The sequence below is a fragment of the Lampetra fluviatilis genome, chromosome 13, assembly GCF_964198595.1.
Source record: "Lampetra fluviatilis chromosome 13, kcLamFluv1.1, whole genome shotgun sequence".
Taxonomy (NCBI): Eukaryota; Metazoa; Chordata; class Hyperoartia; order Petromyzontiformes; family Petromyzontidae; genus Lampetra; species Lampetra fluviatilis.
The window spans coordinates 8,536,214-8,562,972 of NC_136287.1; the positions used below are offsets into that span (position 1 = coordinate 8,536,214).

The 26,759-nt window shown below is 44.0% G+C and overlaps 1 protein-coding gene across 2 annotated transcripts in view; it reads right to left on the reverse strand.

The window, feature by feature from the left end:
• Positions 1-1,580: 1,580 nt before the first annotated feature.
• LOC144935516 (ras-specific guanine nucleotide-releasing factor 2-like) overlaps positions 1,581-26,759 on the reverse strand; it is a 76,035-nt gene continuing 50,856 nt past the window's right edge. Inside the window, exons 11-27 of one of the 2 annotated variants that reach the window (XM_078862249.1) lie at positions 24,431-24,497; positions 21,539-21,678; positions 20,674-20,756; positions 19,719-19,967; positions 18,412-18,785; positions 17,159-17,275; positions 15,134-15,343; positions 13,616-13,710; positions 12,215-12,327; positions 12,017-12,077; positions 10,692-10,795; positions 9,285-9,369; positions 8,563-8,760; positions 8,253-8,332; positions 7,759-7,876; positions 5,135-5,203; positions 1,581-3,691 (exon numbers count right to left, since the gene is read on the reverse strand). In XM_078862249.1, coding sequence (XP_078718375.1) covers positions 3,599-3,691; positions 5,135-5,203; positions 7,759-7,876; positions 8,253-8,332; positions 8,563-8,760; positions 9,285-9,369; positions 10,692-10,795; positions 12,017-12,077; positions 12,215-12,327; positions 13,616-13,710; positions 15,134-15,343; positions 17,159-17,275; positions 18,412-18,785; positions 19,719-19,967; positions 20,674-20,756; positions 21,539-21,678; positions 24,431-24,497 — 2,256 coding nt within the window. In that variant the 3' untranslated portion in view covers positions 1,581-3,598. Of the gene's footprint in view, positions 3,692-5,134; positions 5,204-7,758; positions 7,877-8,252; positions 8,333-8,562; positions 8,761-9,284; positions 9,370-10,691; positions 10,820-12,016; positions 12,078-12,214; positions 12,328-13,615; positions 13,711-15,133; positions 15,344-17,158; positions 17,276-18,411; positions 18,786-19,718; positions 19,968-20,673; positions 20,757-21,538; positions 21,679-24,430; positions 24,498-26,759 lie in introns of both variants that reach the window. The other variant, XM_078862250.1, reaches the window with a different exon arrangement.

Below are 26,759 nucleotides of genomic sequence, written 5' to 3' on the forward strand. Positions count from 1 at the left end.
TTGTACACCAACTATGCACATTGGGAGAGCCGTGTAAAGCCTTCAGCATCATCTGTAATTTTTCGCTGCAGATATTTTTTCCCTTACCAACTGCACACAATCATAAGGACAATATAACATACAAGTACCATTCTACATTGTGAACGTTGCTGGCTATTCCACTATTATGAGATGCATTATGTGATGTAGTTGTTTATTTATTTAAGGTTTAAACAAATGTAAACTTGACTTTAATAAATCGGAGTTTATCTTAATTTCCATATTTTTTCCAATATTCATGGAAAACACTGCTCAGATAATTTCTCATGACTATATACTAATAAAGAACATATATTAACACGTAGCTTAATGCGTGTCGTTAACAGCCATAATTTCATGTTTATACTTAAATAACTTACAGTAAGGTAAAAATAAAGAGGCGCTTAGAACCCCAGTGATCAAAATGACTTCTGGTAAAGTTGCCTCCTCATCGGGGACCATTTTTATGGTCTTCGAATCCCCTAAAACAAGCCAATTGTGAGCCCACTAGACTGTAGTACGTACAATATCCGAGTACGCTTGTGCATTGCTGATGAGTAAGACCAACGCAGCTTTTCAACTGTGCTTCAATTATGCTCAACGAAATCAGCCTATCTCCACACGTGCCAAGCATCGGACAACTGTGAACCTGCAGAGAAATACTCTGTTTGCAGGCAGCTGTATCGAATCGTTTCTGTCATGGGCTGGTATTCGTATGTGCAACCCATGTGCCCATCACAAAGCCATATGTGACACAAAACATCTATTTTGATACTGCTTTGGCAGTTGTGTATACGAGCAACACATGACAAAATAAATCATCACGTTTATTCATAACACTGTTAAATATATATTATGTTTCAGGCAGATCTCTCTGTAATGAAAAAGGCCATGGGCTGAAACCTCACCTATTCTCTCCACAGCACGGAGGCTCAAATCTAGCAGTGGATTTCAAATCTAGCAGTGGATTGACTGTACATGTGCATACTCTATTCCTTCTATGAAAGTACTGTACATGTTACTTTTTACGTATATAAAATGGTATGCAAAGACACATTCTCACACTTGACCAGCTGATTGCTTGCTCCGCACCACCAGAGAGAATGTCTTCTTCCATCACCACAACGAAGTAAAGGTTTTAAGAAAAAATATCTGAATTATTAGACTGAATTGAAGCAGTGCACAGTATCCCTCGCAGTGTGGAGATCCTTAGTGTAAGAAATTATCATTTGTAAAAAATATATATTTTAATACCACTTTGCCTTCCTTACATTTAATAAAAGTATTTTTTTCAATTCATGCTAAAGTCATGCCAAAATGTTCAACCTGAATATCTCCGAATTCTAAAGGAATTTGATGTTTGGAAAAAGTTAGATGATTTTTTTTCTTGTTAACAGTTACAGAGGAAGTAATAAAAGTATGATCTACTGGTTTTTGACATCTCATAATGTAGCAGTTTTATCATCTTCCTTTGCAGTTAAGAATATGCAGCCAAATGAGCTGTATCTCATTAATAACCCACAGAGTTTCCCCCCCCCCCCCCTCAAACCCATGAAATCCATTTCCATTTGAATAAATATTTTTGGTACCTCATGTAAAATAACGTACAACATTCCAACGCCTAGGAAAACTATGTTAATGTACATACAACATAATAATACGTCGTTTATACTCACATGTTCTCTACAGCTTCGAAGCCAGAAGAGATAAATGTGAGTACTGATCGTGTTGCCCGACGTACGTTCAAATGTGGCTCACACTCATTGGGCGCAACATTTCCCGGTTAAATCTCACGACTGATTTCACTGAACACAATTAATCAAAGTTGCGGCCAGTGCTTTGTTCAGGAATTAAATCCTTTCATTGTATATCATGCATACAATATGTAGGCTAAATGGAACCTACGATAAAATATAAGATGCAAAAGTTGCAGTCCGGCAATGATTTGTTCACACCGCTGCGGGCAGAATGGCCTCCAGTATAAGGCGCTAGAAAGCACAGGCTCTCGAAGGTGGTGTTGCCTACTCTTCCACACTGACCAGACATCATGGAAGAGTGCTATGTTCTGCTTGGACGAAAGGAGGCTGCTATTTTTAATCGTGTGAAGAACAAAGGGCAGCTATCACGAACGACACCTTAGCCAGGCCATAGGGATTGATTGCATGTTCTCAGAGAGGATTTAGTGGAAGGAGTTTGTCATGAGTGAGAATAATACAAATGATTGGCTGCACATACGCTGCCTTTTATGAAAAACAAACACCAAGGTGTAACGTGCTTTCTTGCACTTTATGTAATAATCATTATTACATTTCAACATTGTATATATGCATATGAGTTACCAATCTCACTGACTCCAGAACAGAAACCATCAAAGCCAAAGATATGTTCTCAATATGTGTCGTCGATGCATCACCTAAAATCGTAAATCGTACACAAGTCTCAATAACAATCAGTATGTTTAGTAATTAAGAATAGTTTTAAAAAGATTTTTGTTTAAAAAAAAATCATGCAAGTTTGTGCCGTTTAACACAACAAATAAATAAACAGGACATCATAGTGCAACGTCAATCAGGCCAAGGGTTGACGAACAAAGCAAGCACGCCTTTGGTGCGCGTGCGTCCGAGCCTGCGTGCGAGTGAGTGCGAGCATCGTCTCCGTGTCGCGACTCGGGTGTGTGGTCATCCCTGGTGCGAGCGCTCAGAGAGACCACGGGTCAACAGCGCTCGTGCCGTGCTGAGCCGCAGAAACAACTGGCGGTGCGAGTCCATGCATGAAGACGGGGAAATACGCCGCGGCCAACCCCCCCCCCACTCGCCCCAGGGCATGCAAGCCCAAGCATCTGCATTTCCCAACAATAACGTTCATTTCCATGTTGTGTAGCTATTTTAGAATTTGCGTGCGTTTTAAATTAAGGCCACATTTATATTAACCTCTGTAGCCGAATAAGCAACGATACAATTCCTGTAATTTTTGCACATGCTAACTAAATTATATGTACATTTATATTCACATTCCATTAAATTAAATGGTGTATGAATATTGTAATGCATTTTTGTTGTTAAATCAGAAGGATTGAGAAAAAAGGCATATTCATGCATTTTTTAATAAAATGCCATTCACATGCGCTTCCTATGCCTCAAGGTACTGATAATACCACCTCTGTACAAAAAATAATCTCCATTCTGGACTTAATGGTTGATGTGAGGCAGGCATGCTTAAACACTATGCATTAGCAAAAACTTGTTTTGCTGCATATTAAAGCCTCAGTTACAAAAAAAGTCCCACTTGTGGCAAGCTCCAGTTTCAATTTCTGGCACAAGAGACATGACTGCCGCCAGACACATTTTTATTCCGCGTTCGCTTGCAACCTCTGTCACTCAGAGCAATCACCTCCGTCGAAGACTCTCTTAGACACCTCGCAGGTCCGTGCAAACATCCGATTCCCTCAAATCATGCAGGGTAATCGAGCGGAGGCGAGGCCCCGCCTTCCCTCCCAAGCCCCCCAACCCAACTGGCCTCGTCCGTGTGCTCTGTGTCAGAAGAGCGTTCAACTGACTTGGCGCATCATGCACCGGTATAGTCATGTGGGCAGCCTGGGTTCGATTTGCAGGGACAGCGCGTACAAGCTGTCGTCGTCGCACACGTGAGCCCGGTCCAGCAGGAAGCGTGTCACCTACAGCAAGCCGCACACACGCACGCAGTGCACTCGCGTTGGAACACGTACGTCGTGAGAATTTCATTTTATTATGTTTTATTTTTATTATTTTATTATTTCTCTTCTACGTGACTTTACCCGAAAGAACCAAGATAATGTACAGCAGTACTTGCAATGCAGTGGTGGTGTAGTCTCAGTGGGGGGGGGAGCCGGAATAATTTCAGAGGGTGGCCCCCATCTTTCAATTTATAAAATTCCAGTGAGATGACAATCGAGATAAAGACACGAGATACGAATGTAGCGAGATAAGAGAAACGGAGACAACATTCGAGATCCACTAAGAGATCAGGGAAGAGAGATGCCGGCAAGATAGAGTTCAGAGAGATTAATTAGGTTTTTATGGTAATTAGCTTGTTATATTTGTGAGCATTTGAATTTGAGCTGATATTTGATGCACCCATAATTTGTTTTGTTATAAATCTGGGGCCCCTTGAGGTGTTTGGAGCCCCAAGCTTCTGCATTCTTTGCTTGAGCCTAGCACCACCACTGCTGCAATGCACCAACATCAACCTCCAAAACGTAATTTAAATGAAGGGATTTTTATACATTTAAAACACTTTAAATTCTAAACTACAAGAAATTAAATTTCGATTTAAAGCTTTCGTGACTGCAGGGATTCATCTTCTTGGTTTTTTCGGTAAAGTCACGTAGAAGGGAAGTAATAAAATAATAAAAATAAAACATAATAAAATTAAACAATTCTACGTGACTTTACCGAAAAAACCAAGAAGTACAAGAAATTACATTAAACATATATCTTATATGCAATATAGCTTAAGGTGCAGCCCTGCAATTTCTCGCTGACGCCACTGCTCGCAGAATGAGCTCGGGAGAGCTGTTTCAGAGGGTACCTTGGCCTACTCTTCTACGCTGGCAGATATTTTGGAAGAGTTGAGAGTGCCCACATTTAACGCAACCACACGCGATCTGCCGATCGACTGCGGTGAACCGATTTATTGACAGAAGCGGGGGGATTAAACAAAAACGTGCCCATTATTTCAACTGCCACGCCAGGAGATCAAATCAGCAACCTCTGGATTGCAAGCCAAATGTGCTAACCATGACACTGTGGAAGAACCTAATATAATGTTTATAATAATCATCATCACCAGTGATGCCATTTCTATCTCAAGGCTGGATGAAGGCTTCCCCACACCCTTTTGGTCATTATTATTTGTTTTATCATATTTCACCACACTGGTCAGTGCAAATTGATAAAGCGGACACCCTGAACCGGTTCAGATATCGCTTGCCACTGACATTATCTGTGGCTGGGAATTGAACTTGGGTTGCTGGGTTCATCGTGCAGTGCACAAACAACTGTGCCAACTGCTCTATGACATGTGTGTGCTGTTTGTGACTGCGGTGTTTGGTAATGCAACGGGTAAAGTTCATTCTTACTCTTGTTTGGGGTTCGATGTTGTAGCAACTTGTCTGGAACTGCCGTATCTCTCTAATTATATGCGAAATCTGCAATGTGAAAGGTGACATTTTTTTATAACGAGGAAGCATAAACAAATGATGATATAGCATCTATCAGGAGTAGCCAAACTTCCTGACCCTACGAGCCACATGCCAACTCCTGCATAGGGTAAAGGGCCACAAGATGCTGAATGAGTTATACGGGGTGGTCACGTACAGTGAGGGAAAAAAGTATTTGATCCCCTGCTGATTTTGTACGTTTGCCCACTGACAAATAAATTATCAGTCTATAATTTTCATGGTAGGTTTTTTTGAACAGTGAGAGACAGAATAACAACAACAAAATCCAGAAAAATGCATGTCAAAAATGTTATAAATTGATTTGCATTTTAATGAGGGAAATACGTATTTGACGCCTCTGCAAAACATGACTTAGTACTTGGTGGCAAAACCCTTGTTGGTAATCACAGAGGTCAGACGTTTCTTGTAGTTGGCCACCAGGTTTGCAGACATCTCAGGAGGGATTTTGTCCCACTCCTCTTTGCAGATCTCTCCAAGTCATTAAGGTTTCGAGGCTGACGTTTGGCAACTCGAACCTTCAACTCCCTCCACAGATTTTCTATGGGATTAAGGTCTGGAGACTGGCTAGGCCACTCCAGGACCTTAATGTGCTTCTTCTTCAGCCATTTCTTTGTTGCCTTGGCCGTGTGTTGTGGGTTATTGTCATGCTGGAATACCCATCCACGACCCATTTTCAATGCCCTGGCTGCGGGAAGGAGGTTCTCACCCAAGATTTGACGGTACATGGCCCTGTCCATCGTCCCTTTGATGCGGTGAAGTTGTCCTGTCCCCTTAGCAGCAAAACACCCCCAAAGCATAATGTTTCCACCTCCATGTTTGACGGTGGGGATGGTGTTCTTGGGGTCATAGGCAGCATTCCTCCTCCTCCAAACACGGCGAGTTGAGTTGATGCAAAGAGCTCCATTTTGGTCTCATCTGACTACAACACTTTCACCCAGTTGTCCTCTGAATCATTCAGATGTTCATTGGCAAACTTCAGACGGGCATGTATATGTGCTTTCTTGAGCAGGGGGACCTTGCGGGCGCTGCAAGATTTCAGTCCTTCACAGCGTAGTGTGTTACCAACTGTTTTCTTGGTGACTATGGTCCCAGCTGCCTTGAGATCATTGACAAGATCCTCCCGTGTAGTTCTTGGCTGATTCCTCACCGTTCTCATGATCATTGCAACTCCACGAGGTGAGATCTTGCATAGAGCCCCAGGCCGAGGGAGATTGACAGTTATTTTGTGTTTCTTCCATTTGCGAATAATCTCACCAACTGTTGTCACCTTCTCACCAAGCTGCTTGGCGATGGTCTTGTAGCTCATTCCAGCCTTGTGTAGGTCTAAAATCTTGTCCCTGACATCCTTGGAGAGCTCTTTGGTCTTGGCCATGGTGGAGAGTTTGGAATCTGATTTATTGATTGCTTCTGTGAACAGGTGTCTTTTATACAGGTAACACGCTGAGATTAGGAGCACTCCCTTAAATAGTGTGCTCCTAATCTCAGCTCGTTACCTGTATAAAAGATACCTGGGAGCCAGAAATCTGTCTGATTGAGAGGGGGTCAAATACGTATTTCCCTCATTAAAATGCAAATCAATTTATAACATTTTTGACATGCATTTTTCTGGATTTTGTTGTTGTTATTCTGCCTCTCACTGTTCAAATAAACCTACCATTAAAATTATAGACTGATCATTTCTTTGTCAGTGGGCAAACGTTCAAAATCAGCAGGAGATCAAATACTTTTACCCTCACTGTATGGTGGTCACTTAGCTGGTTTTCTCGTGCTGGTTGGCTCTGTAGGTTTGAACTTAGAAATCTATGGGAGTGTTCCGCGAGTACTCATGCCTGGCTCAGCTGCCATACATGAGTGCTACGTGCTGCTCTCGCTTCCACAGATGTGTCCTGTTTTAAATAGAGAATAATTGAAAACATGTTAACTATCTCTGTCTCTATCGAGCAAACTAGAACTGCTCAGGAATCACACGTATTCCATGGGCGACAGCAGAAAATTGGCACTGCGTTAAGTCACAAAATGTTAGTCATATCGATGCAATTATACAACTTAAACGAGTAAATTATTTGACAACCCACTAATTTCACACAATTCACTCTTTTTGGTCATGTAAATAAATTAGAACCCGCTGATACGTAAAAAATATCTGGTCTGGGCTCATGGACTCATGTGGCTTGTGAGCTGTGGTTTGGCCACCACTGGTTTTTAATACACTCACAAACACACATTGAAATGTACATATTAATGTATTTAAAAACTAGCTTGGAAATATGTATATATAACGAACTTATAATGTAAAACACGTGGATTTAATCCTCTAGCGAGTGAAACATTTGGTAAGGTGCAGTTGCCTGCAGTAATGTACATTTTTTTCCATGATACAGAGAAATATACAAAAATTACTAGACTATATTGCCCCTCACTGGTATGAGAGTGTAACAGCATGGGCACCCTCAGCCCACATGTCAGCTGTTGGTGAGCAGTGACCGCGAGAAAAACAGGCGACATGCACGGTGAGCACCAACCATTCTCATTTTTGAGAAATTGACGAGTCCTTCCTCCGTGAAGTTTGGTGTTCCCTCCTCAATGAAGGCCAGATCCGTCAGGTACATACCCACGTAGGGCACGCAAGGTGGGTCACAGCTGCACAGGGCACGCCACGTATTAGGAAAGGGTATGCGTTCGTCTTCTCCCCCCCCCCCCCATGAATAATGCGCATGTCGCAGTGTTTTAGCGCAATCTTGGGATACGGTGGCGTTTAGATGCTTCGTTATTTCGAGATTGTGTAGTAATTAATTGTGACTGCGTCTGATCAACGGTACGGCAGTTTTATATTGCTTCAGAAGCGTAGGTGTCTCTGGATACTTTATAAAATGATGACAGGTAATAAAGTCTGATTTATAATTGAGAATAATAGCTGCTTATAATGGCAGAACAAAAGACAAAACATTTTTAGACAGACTGGGCAATAAGCTGCGGGAGGTAAATTTTGTTGTGCTGTGACCTTCACTCGACTGACCTTTTCAGTGTCTCTCGGAGATTCTTAAATCGCCCTTCAGATGAAACTATTTTCTGGAGCTTGTCGATAAGCGCCTTTGTCTGAAATTAAACATTAATATTGTTCCAAATTCATTTGGAACGGCATAAAAAGGACGGTGGTGCACAATACCTGAACCCAAGTGATTCAAAGCTCCGATGCCTACTCTGATCAAGCAACCCTTTGACTCATTACAAATATTTACAGAGAAACCATGTGATGCAAACGATTAACGAAATCAAATGTCAGCTAGTCGTAGAAGTCTTATCGGGAGGTCTCCCGTGGATATTACCTGCTTGGATACACGGGCCCAGGTTTTCTTGAGCCGGTAGACGGCACTGCGGTTGAGTGCGGATGTGATCTGCAGCACTGTGTTATAGCTGTGCAAACAGCGGCAGATGTCGGCCACTGCCACCCACTTGTCGATGGCAGCGGCTCGGGCCCCCACATCCATTCGGCTTGCAATCTCCCAGGCCACCAAGTTGCTCATCTGTGCGGAAAATTGAGTCTTTGTTAGACTTGAGGTGCACCAGACTGAGACCACCATCAAAGATTCAATCGCCTCCAGATTGTTTTTTTTATTATTTGTTTCCCTTGCCCTGAAAATTACCAACGTGGATGCCTTTACTTTTAAATGTATTATTTAAATTAATGTATTTATTAATCTTGGGATTTGTACAAGGTGGTGCATTCACATTGAAATGTGATTCAGAGCAGCTTTTTTGACCGAGGCCTGTCTCGTTCTGCAAATTGTATATAAAAAAACCTTTTATTTCCACGTTTGCGTGTCAAATAAAACCGTTATAAACAACAGAGTGCAATGTATACAATATCCATGTGCAATGACAACACGTTAGCAAAACACACACGCAAGTACCTGCAGTTTCTTTATTCTTTATAGGCGAGTAGGATTTTTCTGCTTACTTTTTGGACAAATTTTTAAATATTTTTGTCTCCGTTAACCTGCATGCCCCAAGCTTAAGGTGATCACGTGCCGCTCCCTCGTGCCATTACCTCATTAAAGTGCTTGCTTGTCCTCATGATTTTAGGCGCACGTTCGTTTTTGTCAGATTTCATCCATCCACGGTCTAAAAACTCCCTGCGACGACACGCATTTCGCATGTAATTTTCCACATGTGACATTTCCTCCTCCTCAAATAACATGGGTTTGCACATTGACAAAATGTCAAAACATCCGACGCTGTGTCGGTAGGGTGGGGGAATTGAAAGGGCAGTGTTTCATCCCTTGATTCATTGCCGCTTTTCGACAGGCAAGGGGTCAACCGATGATGTAAATGGGGGCCTGCGCTGGCCTTGTCGTCAGGGCCATGTGTCACAGAGCAAGGATGCAATGGTGCAAAAAGGATGTGTGCCAAGGAGTTAGGGCGGTGTTTGCGCACCTTTAAGTAGTAGGCAAAAATCAATTGTAAAAAAATGCGGGAGTCTGTAACAAATGAATTATTATTACTTATTGATTTTGAAGTTTAAGCCTCACTAACCCAGCAGGAAACCACGTCAGACTGCTAGCTTTGTTTTAGTGATTGCAACACTGTACGTATATTGATCGTGGGGCACAACATTAATATATTACATTAATAGTGTGTTTTATCTCTGGACACATCAGATGCAGGGCACGAACTCCGTTTCAGAATGCCTCCTTCTGACAGGCCCTGTCACCGCCTTCATTACAGTTAATGAAATTAACATCGGAAGCAGCCACTGGGCACGCAGCCCATTTCCATTTTGCAAGCACAAGAGCGACACATTTAGGTGGGCACACGAACAAAAGGCATGTTTGCATCACACAGCTACTTCTAATGTAACCTCTCTGGCTTCTCAATGTGCTGTGGATGGTTATTGCCTCGAAACTTTAACTGGCATAGCCACAATCCTTTTACGGCAGCGTGAATGAAAAAGGCGCTATTATTTGAGTTCGTTCACTGCCAACGCAGTGTCATCAAACAATGTGTTTGCTTAATATTTACGATCATCTTGACTCGATAAACACCGCAAGGCACACGATGCAAACGTAACTAAAAGATAAAATTAGGCACCACTTTTGGACCACCTCACATGAACCCCCTGTGACCCGTGCGATGGGAGGGATAATTAATTCATAAATACACATCCAGTGCGCGCGCACACATCTGCGATGATCTCTGGGAACCCAAGGGAGTCGATTGGAAAGGCAACTGTTAAATCAGTCTCGGTGGTATTCAAAGGTGTGAATCTAACTGTCTCTCAACAGAGGCACGTGGTAAACGCTCATATAAATAATGCCTGTGCGGTAAATGTTGAAACAGAAATTCACATTCCATAACAACGCAGCCCTTGCCTGATCCCTTCACTTTGATTGCTCTTCAGCTTTGAGCATCAGACTGAAACCCTGGTGTGCTGCACAACAACAACAATTGCACTCACTGGTACGGGATGCTTCTGAATACGAGAAAGTCCAGAAGAGTCAGTTGTTCGGCCAGCTCCAGCACGGACAGATATTCAAACTGTTCTGGCTTCATCTCCTCATTCTGAAAATTGCAAAACGTACTCCCCTGTGAATAGCAGACACGCTACTTGTTGAGGCGTATACCTTGAACACATGTCATAAAGCCCCGAGTGTTATGGTTTTATTTCATTGCATTAGTGTGCATTCTAAAACATTAATTTTTAATTCCTTTCAAATCTGTTTTCTTCTTCTGACACTTGGTGGGTATTAGCGTCTTTGATTAACTAAATGTGCCGACAGACCTACTTGTATCTATATTAGCCTTCCGCTCATTTCAAAGTTGATCGGGAAACTCATTTCTAAGAATATATGTTATTATGCATTTGAACTTGTTTTATCCGGTTGCACAAACAAGAAACAACACCGTATTTAAAGGGTACAGTACGGATGGTAACAGAATAATTTTTATCAATGCAGATCCAACAGCGTGTACACACAAGACACAGTTTTCTTACTCCATCAGCTGGGCCACAATAGCATAACGATAGAGCAAGAGAGAAAAACAAGACACTGGTGATCAATCATTGTCTCAGTCTTGAGTCTTATATCTTGTTTGAGAATATTCATATCTTAATACATGCTGACTTTTCAAAGCTAATGATCAATTCCATATTTACGATTATATGCATGGTTTATTCTATACGAATGACACAATAAGCCAATTAACTTGCTGCTGCATGGGACATATTACAGATGCAGGTCATTTCAGACTGTTATTACGGTGTGCTGACTTTCCTAATTGTGTGAGATCATACGCAGTGGCTTGTAAATGTGTTCTTTAATGAAGGTACAATTTAATCACATTCAGTTACACATAATGGTTAATTTCATCGCCATAAAAAGCCATTATATTACATTTAAACTCATTTTGATTTGTGTTTTGTAGAACAAACCCCACAAATGTAAGTAAAATACAGATTATACTGTGAGTTACAATATCGGTATTCTGACCTCTTTGAAGACAATATGGCCAGTGTGATAGAGAATGCCAAATACTCACTCGAAGGGCTTGATAGAGAGTTCTTATAGCGAAGGTACTTCCACCAGCAGTGGTGTAAGTAAGCAATTGACGGGCTGCACCTTAAACATTAACGGTGAGGAAATACTGCCCTGGCTTTCAAACAAACAAAAAAGTCATTTTATTGCCGGTGCCATATTAAGTGCAGATGAGAGTAGAGTGGTGCCAGTCTGTGTATGACTGATGGAATGACAGTTAATAGAGGGAATGCATATGCACACTAACCGTGAGTGAGACTTTTTCCAGAGTCAGCTGACCGTCGTCTGCCTCTTCTGTCATTAGGGCCCTGCACACGACAGCAGTGGCAGCTTTAAAATGAAAACCGCGAATTAAACATGAAGCAGCAAATACAAGCAAACGCTCTTTTGAATGTCAAGAATGCGTTGCGTCACAGCTGAGAACAATACCGCCCCCGGTTCTGACCTTAGAATGTTGTTTGCGGCTTTTCTCTCCTGAAGCAACAGCTCTGGATCACGCATTATGTCCTCTAGAAATCCAATCACCGTGGCTTTCAGTTTACTATCCAATTCAAAATCCTAAAAGAGAGAGGAAAAATGCAATGGCTTGCCTTGAATCTAAAAATAAACTACATTGTGCGAGGCACCATTCTTCTACCAATGCAGCAGCAGCAGCAGCGGCAGGATATTTATCTATACACATTCCGTCGTATATTGGAATATAACTAGCAATGGTCTCTGCCTCTTTCAATTGACGTTAAATAGAAATGATGTCTCGAGCGCAATGCCAGTGTTTTATTGCTCGAGGGAAGGGACATTATGGAGGTGGTAAATGATGGCGATTTGTTCGGTGTTTCATTTGTACCGTACACTGTGACGGGGGGGGGGGAGGGGGGTAATACATTACCTCAGTTGCTGTAAAAGGGGAATGATGTTGTAAAGTAATTTATAAACTCCGCGCACTGCTCCAAGTATGATATGTGGCACAGTGAAGCATTTATTTATTTTTTAACTGTGAAGAGTTTGAGATGAATGCGGTAAGTGGTGGTCATATTTAGCCACTGCAAGATCGTGCAGGATGGAATGCCTTCTTGGCGACGGATTGGAGGGTTTAATTGAAACAGTTGAACGCTATTTTTTGCAAAGTAAACAAATGGAGTGTGTCTGCCTTATTGATGGCTAGCAGTGGTTAATAAATCCATTAGATCCAATGCAGCACATTTAAAAAGCCTCGGTCGACATTAATCTCATTGCATATAATTTGTATTACAGCTTTCAATAAAAATGAAAAATGACATACTTGAAATAAAAATTGTAAAAATATGTTTTAGAGCAGCCATATCCATTTGTTTACATTGTGTGACTAGCTTATCTGTTAATGACCATGGCAAAATGTGGCAAAACACGTGAGGCATATAGTTCGATCCCTGTGAGGAAAAAATAAACCCATGTGGGCCAGTCATCCATATGGTGTCTGGTCTGAATAAATAACACTTAAAAAAACCCAGTAATGATGTTGATGTTGTTCAAACTATGACCTAACAAAAACAGCAAATATTTATGCAATATTAATATTGTAAATATTCATTAAGAGTATATAAAATAATCATGAACAACTGGCCATGCTATTGTGATTGTCATAATACGCTCCGAATAGACAGACCCCAAACCGCAAACTTGTACCTGGTATCCGGGAAGTTAAACAAATCTGTTCATACACATTCACCAACCGGATTAAAGGATTCACCCCCCTCCCCCAATTTCACTTTAAAAGATGAGAGTGGGGGGGGGGTGCATCTTATAATCTGGAGGATATGGAACATCTCTGTTTCGTGACTTTCCTCATTTCGAGCAGTGCTTCACAAACCTGCGAATGCTTGAAAACCCAGTGACGCATCACATTCAAGACACGATTCTTGGCAGCCCGTCGGATCGCAAACTCCTTGTCCAAGGTTTGCTGGTCTGTTAAATAAACACCCGCATGTCCGTCCATGCAATGGGCTGTTGCACATTTTACACGATGGCACACCACTTAGTAGTCATACCGTGTTGGTGTGAGTCCTTGTAAATGTGCCCGTTGGATAATTAAAATGGTGATTTTAAGCATAATTGTGCTATGAAGGACCATTGCCCCAAATGTTGACTATTATATACATATTTTCTTTTTAAGGCAGTGTTTACTGACAAAGGTATTCAAGTTTTTTTGTGAGGATTATTGGGTCTCTCAGGAATAAAAAAAAACCCCACAATGACTGATGGTGACCCCCAGTGCTGCTGTTACGTGGCGTGCATATGAAATGTGATGATCCTTCAGTGACTATACCGACATTGACTGAATAAATTAAATATAGGTTTTTTTATTTTCTTCCACCAAACAGAAAGTGAGGGTTGAAGCCTTGGATGCTTAGCATTGCTAATGAGTAGTATTATTTGCCAGGTATACGACGATTAGTGTCAGCTGGACCTGTCTATGTCAGTGATCCATACAAAATATATTTGTACACGGCACCCCGCATCCAGTATGCCCTGGGGCTTATGGCTGTGGCTACTCGTCACATGCCCACTCCAGTCTTAACAATGACTCGGAACAGATTCTGTGAGAAATGAAGCTCTGCAGGTATGTATTTTCTCTTGGTATAAACTATAGAAAGCTAGCCAATGGGTGAACTGGTTTTTAGAGATGGACATTATCCTTTTATCAATTAAAAGTATCACTTCCAAGTTTAAATGGTCTTCATGAACACCATGTAAACAATTATACATGATGAGTAGTGCACACAAAAGATGATAATCGAAAATCTCATTAGTTTGGGCAATTTCATATCTCATTATCTTGACATTTTGATCAGCAATATTCCACATTTACACTTTTTTTATCACCACTCATAACATTAGAGTTATTGGTCACGGCTCATGCAATTTTAAAAGCATTACTTGAAGGACTTAATTAAAACTGTTGAGAAAAGTAAGGGCGCTTGGGCAGTAGATGTCACTCGAAGGGATGCTGGCCCGTGGTGAAGAAGATTGACGGACTGGCGGGGAAGGAATAGAATGTGCTCGCGAGAACGACCACCGAATAGAGATGGAGCGATGAAATCAGCTCGCGTGCAGGTGCAAGGTGGATTATTTACATTGCGCGATTATGAGCGATGATGGCATTTGCTCGTGGAGACCTTAATCCGGCAACAGATTGATCGTGGATGATGATGACGACGATGAATGGTGAACTGAGCTGGCTCCCGGTTAACCTGAAGCTGTCCATCGCTACGAAGCCACCGCCGCCGCTAACACCGAGCCCGTGACTTTTACCAACGGGGGCGAGAGTGAGAGACGGTGGGTGGGTGGGTGATTCATTTGATTTATTTTTGCTGCTGTTGTCGAGCACCGTTGAGCGAGTGCCTGCGCAGGCGCTCCTCGTGCGTGGGGGGTCCCGCGAGGCCGTCGTGGGCCGGGCTGCCGTGGTTTGCACCGGCCGTGGCGATGGCGAAGGCGGACACCGCCGTCACGGAGCGCAGGTGGTTGTCGACCTCGCGCGAGCTGGCCGCCACCACGCCCGAGCCCGTCACCCCGCTGTTCAGGTGCAGCAGCGAGATGTCTGCGGCGTGGGGCAGGTGGGAGCGGGGCAAGTGGGAGGGGAAGGGGCCGTCCGTTACGGAACGCCGAGGCCGGGCACCCCGCGGGCGAGGAACGCGGCCGCCGCTGAACGAGAGGGGCCACGAGCTCCTTCTTGTCAACGCGCCGGGCCTCTTCGGAGACCGTCCATCGGGCCCCCATCGTCTTCCCCGCCACTGACACAGTTGGCTCACGTGACTGCCCTGCTTGTGACGTCGTTGCAATGCTGTGTCCTTCAGTAAAGCAGGGATCAGAGAGTTTTTCTGCTCACTTTGAATAGGTCATCGCGCAAGACGACTGGCCGGTGTGGACGAGGAGGGCAAATGCCCTCGAGAGGGGACTCTAGAGGGTATTTTGCCAGCAGTGGCATGAGCAAGACATTTCAGAGCTGCACCTTTACCTTTTAGCTTCTAACAAAAAGTATGAATAAAAGAGACAATTTGTTTCATGTTTGTCGCTATTTCCTGGATGTGGCTAGAAATGCAGTGCTTTTAAGACAGGGTTGGCTGATGACTAAATAGATTAAGGCGAGCCAACAGGCTTTGACAGAGGCATTATCTGTTTGCGAATTAAAGTGTTTACTTTAAATGTAGCCTTCATTAGCACACACTGACAATAGAGGGAGCATGAAAAAATGGAAACAATATTTGTTGACGGTTTCTGCTCTCTGCTGGATGTGCTGGTGCATAAGCAATTGCAATGCTTTGAATATTTGGTTGATGGATCTCAAAGAGATCTGCACATGCGGGAAATACCCACACGCAGGCATCATTCATGTTCCTTCCACACTCAACAAGGAATTTACCACACAACCTCAAACAGGATCCTCCTGGATAAGTATGTAGGCTGTATAAGTAGAACTTGATCATAATTCTACTGTATTTGTATTATTATGGCCAATTCCTATATGCAAACAGTTCACACAAAACGCATATCAATGACCTATTTGGTGGGCTCAGGGTGTTTGATTTATTGCACTTTAGAACTTGATATCAAAATGCATGAAGCTTGATGTGTCAGTAATATATATGCTGTTGCATCTTTATTGCATGCAGACTGTTTGGTTCAATTTATTTGAATCCCCCACAGCGGCATCAGTGGTAAAAGTGACCTACTGAGATATTGGATGTGCCTGCATGTTTATGCAGTGCAGAGGGAACGAGTAAGACAATGTAAATCAGCACCACCTCTAATAATGTATAGGAATTCATGCCCAGACCATATTGATACATGGATTACTGAGCAATGATTGATTTCCTTACAGGTGTAGATTGTGCGCTTTACTGTGATCAAACATCTTGTTATCGAACAAGTTAATTCCATTAAATTATGCACTAACAAATTAAGGATTTATAAGATGATTCGGACACCACTAGGAATGAAAAATAGTCCATCTTCTCACGTTACTCTATTTAATATTAACGTTTATTTTTTTACATATCTGAACAACGCAGCCGACACGTGCAGGAGGGTAATGTGTGTGTACTGCCCAACTCTTCCTCCAACACGTCTGGCCAGTGTGGAAGAGAAGGCCAAATACCCACTGCAGGGGCTCTCTCGAGCTCCCTCTAGCGGAGGCCCTTCTGACAGCAGTGGTGAGAGCACAGACATTGCAGGGCTGCACCTTAAGTGTATCTCTACGGTGTGTCTCACATCTGGTGTGTCACTGGTACATTTGCCATGAATGAATATCCAGCAGGTGCATGGGAGTGCCGTGGAGTCTCACCTGCCGAGAGGCAGTACAGGTGCCGTGGTGTCTCACCTGCCGAGAGGCAGTACAGGTGCCGTGGTGTCTCACCTGCTGAGAGGCAGTACAGGTGCCGTGGGCTCGCTGGGGATCTCGTGGGAGACTCTGCAGCTTTGGCAGTGTCGCTTAATTCTACTCCAGGTCGTCCCAACAGCCCCGCACTCATCGCTTCACACCCCACGCAGTGCACACACACACACGAGATCACACATACGTACCCATAAGCACGCACTGACACTTACATGACATAAACGCACACAAGGCACGAATTAAAATGAGACGTAACCACACGGGAAGGATTAAGAAGTTGATATATGTATGCTGTAATGTAGACGTTTGTTTTACTTAAATGTGTATTCAGACAGAATTAAACAGCCACACATTAATGTGTTTAAATTTCCCACACGTATAATCATTTCCATTCACAAAATAAAAATTCACCACAGAAAAAAAATGCAATTATTTTTAAAGCTAAAAGTGTCATTGGCGTTGAGATGATTTGCCTAAGCTAACTTGTGCAAAAGTATATTGTACATACAAATCAAGAATGTACATACCATAATTCATAATAATTATTAATATATTTGTTATCAGGCAGTTGGCATCACTCTCCCGGCCAACATTGAGCCATTATGCAGTCCAAGAAAGACATTTCAGAACCCAGTGATGTGTTTCTTGGTATGTCAGCCCCATCATTACCACATTACAACTATAGGCCCTTAACTATCCACACACACACAAAACAGCAGATGCCCCACGGATAAATCGGTCCCTGCCATAGCAGTGTAGAATTTACACCACTGGTTCATTAAATTTCAAAGCATCACAGTTAGTGAGCTCAGTCACTAAAGACCCAAAATTCAAAGCGGTCAGCAACATACAGCACGATTGAAGATGTTTTAATGAGAGTTTATGTATCCTCTAATCACCAAACAGTGTAAAGAACGATGCACACCAACCTTGTGCCCGAAGTCAACAAATAATGACGACAATTTCTATAGCTCCGTAACATGGCAAGCCATTACACAAATCAGCTCACACACACACACACACACCGACTGAATTATTAGACAAAGCCCCAAATTTTGCTTAAAAATTCCGTGGGGAAAAGTGCATTTAATAATTTTCAGAGTTCAGGTAACATATTTCTTGAATTGAGCAAGGCTGTAAGACAGACACGCTGACTCCCAAAACTCTTGTTTAGATTCCAGGGAGAGCCAGGTACTGGGACCCCCATCGTAACACCGCCCCCAACCCAACCGACCCCACTCACCTCCAACCTCCTCACCATCTCATCCACTAACCGTGTCTGAAGCTCTTCTTGAGGAGGCTCTCTGCCTCCACTGGGCCTTTGTCCCCGCTTCCCTCCTCCAAGATGCCCACCGTGGTGAGATCCAAAGGCGACGGTGCATGTGCCGGCGAGGGCACGGAGGCTGGAGGCACCGCGACTGCGCCGTGAGAGTCGGCTGCGCCAGCCAGGGACAAGTCGAGCGCCTGGAAGCCGCCGCCGCCGCTGCCGATGGTCGGCACGGTGCCCAGCGGCGAGTGGCGGCTCCGCACCGGCGAGGAGGCCACGAGCGGAGTGGAGGGGAGGCTGCGCAGAGGCTTGGGCGAGCGCGTCGGTTCGTTGCAGCCTAGCCGGCCTCCCGACGAGTTGGCAAAGAACAATTCCAGAGAGCTGAGGACGTTGCGAAGGGGGAATGAGAGCAGATATACCCTGAGGATGTATTTTGGCTCCGGACAGTGGCAACGCCAGCGATATTCGAACAAAACGTATGGCCCCAAGCAGCGAGAGGGGCCCTGTATTCGGGAAAGATGAGCACAACAAGTTCACCTCTGTATCTTGTCGGCGGCTATATTCTCTGATTTCACGACATTTGTCTCTTATCTACGCCTCAATCATTTCACGACATTTATATCCCGTTTGTCATCTCATTTGGAGTTTGTAAATTGAAAAGAGTAGGCGGGCAAAAACATTTTTTCTGCTCTGGGCTCTCAATGGGATAGCACCACCACTGACCCTTAAGCTACGAACATATCTAAATAAGTAACGTGAAAAATTGAGGATTCATACATAAATGCATTTTAGCAGACTTTATAAACACAGCATTGCAAAATTTGACAACCACGTGAACTCTCAAAGCCTTGGCAGACCACTAATTTTTTTTTTACCTCCAGAAAACCACAGCTCAGAGAGAGATTCACTTTATAATCTGCGATTTCACCGCACGCATGTTGCTCAACAGTTGGGAATGCGAGATTTCGATTTAAAGCTTTCGTGACTGCAGGGATTCATCTTCTTGGTTCTTTCTGTAAAGTCACGTAGAAGGGAAATAATAAAATAATAAAAATAAAACATAATAAAATAAAATTCTCACGACGTTTCGGCCACAACGCAAGCAGCCGTCCTCAGGTGAAGAACAGGTCTGTCGGAAAGACAGTGTCTGACAGACCTGTTCTTCACCTGAGGACGGCTGCTTGCGTTGTGGCCGAAACGTCGTGAGAATTATTTAATTATGTTTTATTTTTATTATTTTATTATTTCCCTTCTACGTGACTTTACCGAAAGAACCAAGAAGATGAATGCGAGATTTGTTTGCACAGGGCCCACCGTGGGGAGATGGCCTTGAGAGGCCAGCGGTAGATGTCCATGAGCTTCTCCAGCACGGCCTGGGCTGTGGTGAACACGCGGTACGTGTGCAGGAAGGTGTTGAGGAAGTCGATGCTAAGGAAGCGTAGATCCGTGAGCCGCTCCAGCAGCTTTTCCACGCTCGAATAGCGGATGTGAGGCACCTTGCAGGAATTCAGCGTCTTGCTGAATCGGATGTCGACATCGTCCAAATACAGCGTGGTGTCTGACCTTCATGATGAGGCACGGCGAAGACAGGGACAAACGTCACACGCGTCATGTATTGCGACGTTCGGACGAGGAGAAGCTCTCTGATGCGTGTTCCAGTTGCATCCTGTTTGACTGTCTGTGGGAAGTCGCGAGAAATAGCGTTCGCTAAATAAATCGTGTGTTTTTCGGCACAATGTCTGACGTTTCGCTCCACGTGCTGGGAACATCCTCTGGAACTGAATGGAGCAGCTCACCTACTCAATTCGAGAGTTGCCGGCTGCTGCTGGTGTTTGATATGGGCCAGCCGATGTCAATTGTTAGCTTTAATGCACGGTACAACCAGAAAATAATTATAGAGCGATATGGCACAAACGCGAAATCCTAGGCAGTAATATTAGGATATCGCCCCAACAAAGTTGGCTCGTTTTAGTTTCATATATTAACAAGAATAAATGAACGTAGTTAATTTTAACTTTTTTGCTGACATAGAGGCTATCGTTTTAAGGTGTGTTTTTTTTTGTATATTTACACATATATCATACACCTAACATCGAGAAAATGTTGATATCTTTTTTTACTTACAAATACTATTCCTGGAATTTGTATGAAGTAATAAAAATAGAATGATCGCAGGCTTGTGTGGGTTTTACAATGAAAAAAATATCTATTTAATGTAAACTTGATTATTTATGAATAAATATGTATTAACAAATAAATAATGTCTTACTTTATGACCGGTGGAACCGTCACTTTGGAGCTGTCTTCAAATACGTTCATCATCAGCCCGTTGCAACGGATGTTGTCGATGCACTGAAAGAAGACACGTTTAATCAACGGATGGTATTCCATTCACAAAATATAGAAACGAAATCCACATCCAGAGAAGCCTCATTTGCCACAGTCGCCAGTCATTTCGAATTTTTATAATAAGTTTCAATGTGCGTGACTGAACAAAAACACAACACATATTTACTTCAAACTCATTAATTTGATAGCGTTCCTGTCTAATTTGGCATAACGTTTATAACGGAGAGTGTTCGGGTTACTATTAGACCTAGGGGTATGATGTTTGACATTATCCCCAGAGATAGTGTTGCTGCCAGTTACATTAACCAACAACACTTGGCAGATGTGTCATTATTTAGCAACATTTCTAAGCATGGCTCTAACATATCTCTGAAAAAACCATCGCCATATCTCTAACTCCAAGACTAAACCCGAAGCCTTATCCAAACCCTCAATCCCGATTGATAATTTCCAGTGAATCATTTGTGGTCCTCCATCACCGCCAGGGTTGCGACCTGTCCCGGTTTTCCCAAAACATCCTGAGGTAGCTGTCCTGGGAAACCCGCAAGTCTTCCCATGACATTTAAACCTAATTTGATTGTCAGTTGCGTCATAATAATAATGACACATCACTCAAGGCAATACCTCTGCATGCATGTCTCCCCATCTTACGGCATTGTGAGAGATTCCTCCTAGATCAGCGGTGGCAACCGTAATTGCAGCTTACAGCACCGCACCAACGCGGCATCGTCCCGCGGGCAAGAGGTCATGAGCACCGCGGGCGAGGCGAGAGTGACCTTCTTCACCTGGCTAATGTCGCTGGTCCAGGCCGCTTTCTCTTGGCGAGAGGAGGCCAGGAGCACCACCGTGAAGGCCGCCGCATCCTTGGGCTCTACGGCCACCTTGAAATCCAGGTGTTCGATGTCTGAGCTGGTTGTGCTCTTTGCTGCAGCAACAGAATTCAGAAGTTCCGCATTTAATGTTCCCTCGCGATTTCATCGACAAGCCCTCGTTAATGCGAATGGACGCACGTAGGTTTGGTGAACTTCCTTCGCGCCGTGCGTGGCCAACCGTGCGAATCAGAGGTGCAGAAATGGACATATGAGGCAACAAGATTGGAAGAGGAGGCCAAATACGCTCTATGGGAGGCATCGGCAGGTAACTACAGGGATGCCACTTAAACAAACTGTCGTAAGGCAACACTAAATATTAATACTCCACCAAATTTGTGTTTTACGCTTTCACAGCTGTACAAATGTACCCAACATCACTCTTCTTTCTTTCCCCCTTGGATCAGCGATCATATGAAGTGTTTAAATGTACGTATTATGTTGAACTTCTTTTGCATCATACGTAGCCAACCATGCTAATCACAGGTGTGGGTGAAAGACAACAACACAACACCCTCAACAAAAGGGTTCGCGAAACAATATTTTGAATAGAGCATAGCGTGTTGCTGCGAACGAGTCTGCCATTTGACATGAACAAGCACTGACAAATATTGATGAATGCAACGGGGAGAACAGCATACATACACGTGACACACACACGATCCACATACAACAACAACAACCGCCATTCACTACTAAGTGGCGGTGCCATCACCACGACCCTTGTGCCAGGCTATGTGCACCTTGAGGCCACGTGAAGTGTCGAACGCCCGCTGGCAGGGGTCACGGGGCAGACCCAGATGCCACAGGTCAACTGACTGAGACGACTGGCTGATGCACCACCTGTGCCCCCTATTGTGCCAACCTGCTGGGCTCTAGCCACCCGGTGCTCTGCTCGTTGTTGTGAGTGTGGCTCCTCCGCCCTCCCTTGTTGTTGGAGGGCGAATGCCTCCAACTGCCCAGTAGCGTCCTTCACGAGCCTCCTCCACAGAGGCCGATCTTGACACCGCTGGTACCAGTCATTGGCAAGTCCACTCAACTCCACATCCTTCTGTACCACATCACTCCATCTCTTCTCTAGCCTGTGCCACGCCCGTTTCGACCCGGCCGAACAAAAGTTGTTTAGGCATGCGGTGGCTGGGCATGTGGGCTACGTGACCCAGCTAACGCAGCCCTGCCTGCCAGAGGAGCTCACTGATGGGACTTTGTCCAGATCTTTCAAAGATTTGTGAGCTCCTCACACAATCCAGCCTGGTTAAACCCAGGATGGATCGTAGGCAGGCCAGCCTAAATATTTCTAACCAGCGAAGATGTTCCATTAGAGGGGTCCACGTTTCGCAAGCATAGAGAAGGGAGAGAATGACTGTGACCGAGAAGACCTGAAGCTTCGTGCGGAGCAACAGACCAGGTAGCTTCCACACAGCGTTACGCAACTGATGAAAAGATAATGTTGCTCGACTGATTCGGAGTGAGACCTCTGTTGTTAACCCGGAGCCGGTCTTAAGCACACTGCCCAGGTATGGGAAACTCTCCACTCTCTCCACAACTGCCCTATCACCAATTAGGAGTTATGGGGGTGGTGTGTCCGATGGTACAAAATACCCAGGCAGGTGCTTAGTTTTGGTGGGGCTGATGGTAAGGCCCCAACTCTTAGTGGCAAGCTCCAGGTTCAGCAGCAGCGCCTCCAACTCCTCCTCTGAGTGATGTTAAATAATCTGGGAGCCAGAGGACATCCCCGTCGCACCCCAAAGTGTACAGGGAATGGCTCCGACTCCCGCCCACGTAGTTTTACCCAGGCCCGCTCACCATCATGAAGGTCCTTATTGGTCGTTAGCAGAGGGTCAGGGAATCCGAAAGCACGAATAACTACCCAGAGCCCAGGCCTACTGATGGTATCATAGGCCTTGACCAGGTCAATAAAGCAGAGATGTAGGTCTTGTTGGAATTCCCTACACCTCTGCTGTAGCAGACGGACAGAAAATATGGCATCTGTGCAGGACCGCCCTTTCCTGAAACCGCATTGGGGATCATACACATACATACACATGACACACACACACACGATACACATACATACACATGACACACACACACGACACACATATATACACATGACACATACACACAATACACATACATACACATGACACATACACAATACACATACATGCACGTGACACACACACGAGACACATACATGCACATGACACACACACGACACACATACATACACATGACATACACACACGACACATATACATACACATGACACATATACATACACATGACACACACACACGACACACATACATACACATGACACACACACACGGCACACATACATGCACATGACACACACACTAGACACACATACATGCACATGACACACACATACGAGACACATACATACACATGACACACACACACAAGACATGTGGCCCTGCACACGCCGCATTCAGAGGAAATGACCGAAACAGCTTACTCGATGCCTGCGATGAAATAAAATACGTGTGAACTCTCTGTCATTATATTTATTTTGTTTTGGTATTTCAATAAGTTTTCTATGTGCCGTGTAATAATGATTCGGTTGTGCTTGCGAGTGCCACGTTTTTCCGAGCACCCTATTTAGAAATGAGGACGTGAATCGCAATGGACTTTCACTCCGCTTAAGTAAAGATGAAGACTAGAACAACATGGTTTGAACAAAGAGATTGCTCACAATGTATTATTACCACATTAATAACGGTTTGGAAATTGAGCACGTTTGTTTTTGACAACAACAAACAATACCCGACGAACGTCACTTACATTCATCTTCTGAAGTCTCATTGTCTTCTATTAGGGTGCATTCAATGAGAGACAAGACACCTCCAGTCTGGAAGAGACAAATCTACTTTTACTAATTCGTCAAGAAACACTTTGCATCGGGCATGCCATCTGGATTGCGCGTAGACAATTCATCCACTATATTTGGCTGCGTTAGGAGTTCAGCTTTGCCGGAGAAGGGAATAGAAACTATACGAGTTTAATTTACCTTCCATAATTGTCTCTCTCTCTTGCTATTTAAGGTAATAATATTACAACTATCTTGATTATAAACTTCAATCCAAGGTCAAACAATGTTGATAAACTGTGCAATATTCACGTTACATAACAACAAGATACATTTTCAGGAAGTAAGCATTCATACGAATTGAATTGGGAGGAGTGGTGGCATAGTGGTGAAGGCACCGCTCTATGAACTTACGTGACCTGAGATCCATTCATTCGTGAGCTCCCTCTTAACCAGCGAGCACCGACGAGCATGGGGAAGTATGGTCAAACAGACCTCTCATAGATTGAACGGCACACACAGTGGCGGATTGACAAAGGGCTGCAAACGTTAATTACAAGCATAATAATAATAATAATAAAGGTGCTATGGACTTTGTCTCACAGGAACAACATAACCTTCGCATCATAAAAGATGAAAATCACTCGTTGACAGGGATCAAAGTTGGAGCAAAAAACGAGCCACCACAGTTGTCTCCAAAGGGCCCACATCATCAGGTGAGGCCACCACAATTAATTGAGTGATTGATCGTTTTCCATTCTGATCGCTTGGAATCTATTCGACACGCCTGATGAGGGCTCACAGAAATAATTGACCTCACTCGTTTTTTCTCCCTTCCCTCCCTCTGGCACTCGCAGACTGAAACGCAAGCCTTCTTGTTTCTGCTCCAGCTGAAAAATTTAGACCCAGCAAAAAAAACGGGGGTGATTTGACATTTGCATTCAGCGTGTACGCACCCCCGCGCCAATCAGGCACACACTAATGCGCTTGTAGGCGTACCGAGGAATACAATCATGCCAATGGGGCGATGCGGAGGAGTGGTGGTGGCACAACGGTTACTTCACTGCACTGTGAATCTGTTCGATTTCCAGGCACTGCCAACAACATCAGTGGCGAGTGCTATCTGCACTGGTCCTGGGTTCACACCTCACACCAACCAGCACTGACTATCATCGCCAAGTACGGTTGGACAACGCCCATGACTTTGTGGGGAGGCGTTCATCCAGCAGTGGATTTGGAAATTGCTATAAATGATCATTCTAGATTTGAAGCTTTCGTGACTGCAAGGATTCATATTCTTAGGTTTTTTCGGTAAAGTCACGTAGGTAAAAACATTTTTTTAAATAAAAGTAAAATACATTTTTTTTTTAAATCACGACGTTTCGGAGGCATTTTTTTTACCTACGTGACTTTACCGAACAAAAAAAACTAAGAATATAAATGATAATTCTTCTATATTCTTTTCACATTCGGTTCACGTTGAGTGCCTACTGGGAAGCTCTTGATGTTATTGCTCGTTTCTGCTTCGTGGGAATAGTGAACATATAAAAGTTAAATTACACATGCGTGGGTGCATGTCAGTGCATTAGTGTGGGCGTTTGTTTGTATGCGAGTGGACGTGCATGTGTGTGTATGTGTAATTGTATGTATGTATGCGTGTGTGTGTGTTTGACTTTGTTTTTGTGCGAACAAAACCTGGATCTTTCTGAAGGAACATCTGTGATAGTTTGAAACATTCAGGCTGGTCTAACTATGATCCATTCTGGGTTTAACCAGGCTCGATTGTGTGAGGAGTGCACAGATTTTTGAAAGATCTGGACATCGCCCCATTGATGAGTTCCTCTGGCAGGAAAGGCTGCATTGGCTGGGTCACGTAGCCTGTATGCCCAGCCACCACATGCCCAAGCAGTTCTCTTTGGCCTGATAGAAGGAGCTAAACGGGCACGGTTACGGACTACAGAAGAGACGGGCTGATGTGGTAAAAGGAGAATGTGGAGCTGAGTGGACTTGGCGATGAATGGTACCAGCGGTGTCAAGATCGGCCTCTGTGGAGGAGACTCATGAAAGAGTTGCCTGGCCACTTGGAGGCAGTCGCCCTCGAACAACAATGGGAGTAACACTCACAATTCAGAGGAGGCACACAACAACGAGCAGAGTGACGGATGGATAAAATACAGCAAGTTGGCACAGTAGGGAGCACAAGTGGCGCATCTGCCAGTCATCTTCGTCAGTCATCCCATGGCAACCGGGTCTGTCCCGTGACCTACTGTCAGTGAGGCTTCGGACACTTCACGTGGCCTCAAA